At 44.0% G+C, this 3493-nt stretch overlaps 1 protein-coding gene across 1 annotated transcript; it reads left to right on the top strand.

Annotated features, from left to right (window-relative positions):
- The first annotated feature begins 3027 nt into the window (after positions 1-3027).
- On the top strand, positions 3028-3402 carry LOC146695763 (protein myomixer-like). Its single transcript, XM_085478168.1, has one exon. It carries the CDS (start codon positions 3175-3177, stop codon positions 3400-3402), a length of 228 nt encoding a protein of 75 aa, XP_085334294.1. The 5' UTR covers positions 3028-3174.
- The last annotated feature ends 91 nt before the right edge of the window (positions 3403-3493 follow it).

The following is a 3493-nucleotide window of genomic DNA, read 5'->3' as shown; positions in this document are numbered from 1 at the left end:
ACTGAGACGAGCCAGGTCACTGACGAGATGTAGCTTCAAAGCTGTGTGTGAAGTACAAATGAATTGACAGTGATAAGCATTAGCAGAAATAGGAGTTCACCGTTTCACTGGAACTGTCTCCCTGCCATTTTGATTTTATTTCACTGTCATTCAGACAAACCACCCTCTTTGTAGTCTGTTGTTTTAATTCCATTTAAACAAAAAAGTGAACCGGTTTAAACATGACTGTGTTGGTTTAAAACTTTACAAACACTATCATCACAGTTTAGACATAACTAAAACTTTGGTGGTTCTGATCACTTAACATGTGGCTTTTGATTAAAATTGGGCTTCTCTAAAGGTTACTTTTTATGTAATCTTAAGTCCAGTTTTGGCCAAGCAGGGCTGACATAGCACCTAATTTTTCTATTCCTTTCATAGCAACAATTTCTAAAACCTAATCTTTTTTTGGATTTAGAGCAAAAACTCAGTCTTATCTGCACTGAAACTTGACCAGGAGGCCAATCATGCCTTTGTGATGACATACACCAAGTGGAAAAGTACAGACCCCCCCTCTTGCCCACATGTATATTCTCTCCTCCGCCGCAGCTATCAACCTCCTTTCATGCGGACAGACTCGGTGACATCACCCCTTGAACAAGTCCTCTGACTCTAACTAAATGGAAGATATCTAACAAGGGCAATCACTAACCAGGGCCTGTGGTGAGAAAACATCAGGTTTTTATTATCGTCTTGGGAGGCAATGATATCAGCCATCAGGCCAGAACCAGCTTGTCTTTTAATATCCATCCTCAAAGGTGTGCACAAAGACATAGAGAGGGCAATCACATCAAGGCTGACATATAAAATATTTGTAATGGATGCGGTGAGAGCGCTTAAATGTTACACACAAGACGCGAATGCAGGGTGAGCGAGGGAGCACTTCCAGGGTAAACAACATAAGGAAGGTGTTACAGTAGCCTAATCTGACTCGGTTGGCAGAGGTGGGACACCTGGTTCAAATCTAATCAGATGGTAACTCTCTGAGCAAACAACTCTCCGTCCTTTATAAATGTTTATAGTCTATGTGGAAAAGAGGCAAAAGATAGACAAAAAAATTTAAAGGTCAAAAGAAAGAATTTTTAAGGAATCTCTAGTGAAATGATCTCACTCATAAAATATAAAACATGTACATTTTATTGCTAATTGTTTGCCTGGATCACACTATAGAAACCTGAGCAGCCCCCTCGCACTCTTAGTTGTTCACAAAAGGTGCAGCTTTTACTTTGAAGGCAAACGTTCTCCGTTGCCAGTTTGTTCTGCGCTTTTTCAAATTTCGCTACAGCTTAGAGAGCAAATGATGAGTGTTTGCAGGCGAGTTCAATGCAATCTACGGGCCACTGCAGCAGACTACAAGTGACCAAAGCAATCACCAGAGGTTTGTGGTACAGCACCCTCTTTGTGACTGACGTCACCTTGCAGTAACCAATAACCAGCAGCAACCACTCACCAGCTCGTCACGAAACACACATTTTTTTCCCTAGCGACCAGTGGTTGCCTGATCCCCCTGACTGTCTCTATGTCTGTGTGACTGAGGCCTGACTGGAGTAAATCATTTGACTTTAGACAGCTGTGAGCATGATGAAATAAAATAGTCTTAAATTGTATATAAAATAGTCTTAAATTGAAAAGAATCACTTAATTTTGTTAATGACTGCAACTTCTAAGTGAACACACATCACATTTTTATCATTTGCCGGGTTCACAGTCACACGGTTTAACCACTGCGCACATAAATTGCAGACTTTAAGAGCCGCTCACACGGCAATATGAAGAAATGTCATTTTAAAGTTAGCCAAACCCCCTTGAACTCCACCCATTCAGCCTGTGCAGAATTTATCTCTGATTTCAAGCTGCAACACATTAAAAACTCTGCTTTAGATGACTTCATCATGAAACTAGAGCTCTTTTAAAAGCATTATTAACCATGACGACTCTGGGGATACATTTGTCATACGGAGCCCCGCTGAGTGAACGCTGTCCCACTGCTGGCTGTTTTGACCCTTCTCTGACAAACTCAGTAACACTGGAGACTTCACAGCATGTGCAATAATGTTTGGGTTTTTTTCTTTTTATGTTTCTATTTCTAAACGTTACATAATACCACCGCATGGGTCAAATATTAGAGAACACTGACTCCACAAGCGCTGTGCTGTAAATGAAGCATGCAGTAACATCAGTTTCATAACACTGCCTGAGTTTTGTTATAAGGAGCTGAACCGCACTGGAGAGTCACTGGACCAGGTGCAGGGGTCAAGTCAGTGGGCAGCAGAAGAGCGAGAGTTCCTTGTAAGGGAAAAGCTTTCAGCAGTGAAAGCATTTTCTCCCCTCTGCTCCTCTGCAAATGTTTTCTCTGCTGTCTGCTCTCCCCCCCACCAACCCTGACATAAGCACGCCAGTCCTGGCATTCCAATCAGTCATCCCAACATTTGTTCTGCTGAACCTTTTGCCACCATCAAGGAGTGGTGGGGGCCATCATCTGCTTGACTTCCGTATGCACCCCTCCTCCTTTACACACTTGTTATGTCAGCAGCTCTGAGGTTTAAGGAGCAGAACGACAGATTTGGTCTGTTTCATTCAGCTGTAACCCGTGTGGCAACTGCTCCCCTCTGATGGAGAAAGAGGAGGCTCAACTTAGACCTGAGGGAATCATTCTCGCTCCTGGACAGACAGCATAAAGTTGAGTCTCTGAAAGTGATCCTTCTTATTTTTAAGACTTTTTTTTGTCTTGTAATTCTTGTGTTGGGACAGATCCCAATGCCTTACAGCTGAATGAGTTCTTCTGCACTTCAAAGTAGAGGTAAGGGAGAGGCAGTCTGGGTGTGTGTGAGTGTGACTCAGCCGAGGATATTACCTCATAGAGGATAAGCTGTGATTGAAAAGGTCCAACAGAGGTCTCTCCCTCTGACTCCATTACTCTGGGTCTCTTATCTTGCTAGATTTTCTGTTAGGGTTCAGAGGGGAAGTTTTGACAGCCAGGCTTTACAGCCCCCCCTGTTGCTCCTGACAGAAAGAAAGCGAGAGAGAAGAGGTGGTGACTTCATCCCTTCTCTTAACCAACCCTCCTTCTTCCCCCTCCTTTTCTGAGCTTTCTTTTTTTTTTTCCAAGACTTTAGTGCAGCACAGTCAGGCAGCATGCCAGCAGTTTTCATCTTGCTGCGGTCCCTGGTTATCAGGCTCCTCAGTAGCAGACTGGTAGGCTCAGTGGCACAATATCTCAGGAGAATCCTCTCAACAGGAGCTACGCACCTTGGAACAGCACTGCGCCACATCTGGGACCGTGTTCGATCCCAGGAGTCCAAGGAAGCCATCCTGGGCTGTGTGCTGTGCATTCTCAACATGCACAAGAAGGTGGAGAATTGAGCTCTCTCTCTCCCTCTCTCCACTTTCGGTTCCACCCTCCACTTGACTGCTGAACTGAGACTGGACAACTGTTTAGTCAGGAGAGCGCACA

Source organism: Copadichromis virginalis, linkage group LG13 (genome assembly GCF_057382275.1).
Source record: "Copadichromis virginalis isolate Kocher_CV1m ecotype Utaka linkage group LG13, C_Virginalis_male_GT1.1, whole genome shotgun sequence".
Classification (NCBI taxonomy): domain Eukaryota; kingdom Metazoa; phylum Chordata; class Actinopteri; order Cichliformes; family Cichlidae; genus Copadichromis; species Copadichromis virginalis.
Note: the sequence above shows the minus strand (reverse complement) of the source record. Positions and strands in the feature narration are given on the sequence as shown.

What these genes read in the sequence shown, in the direction of transcription:
- LOC146695763 (XM_085478168.1), top strand. Translation starts at nt 3,175, where the DNA reads ATGCCAGCAGTTTTCATCTTGCTGCGGTCCCTGGTTATCAGGCTCCTC.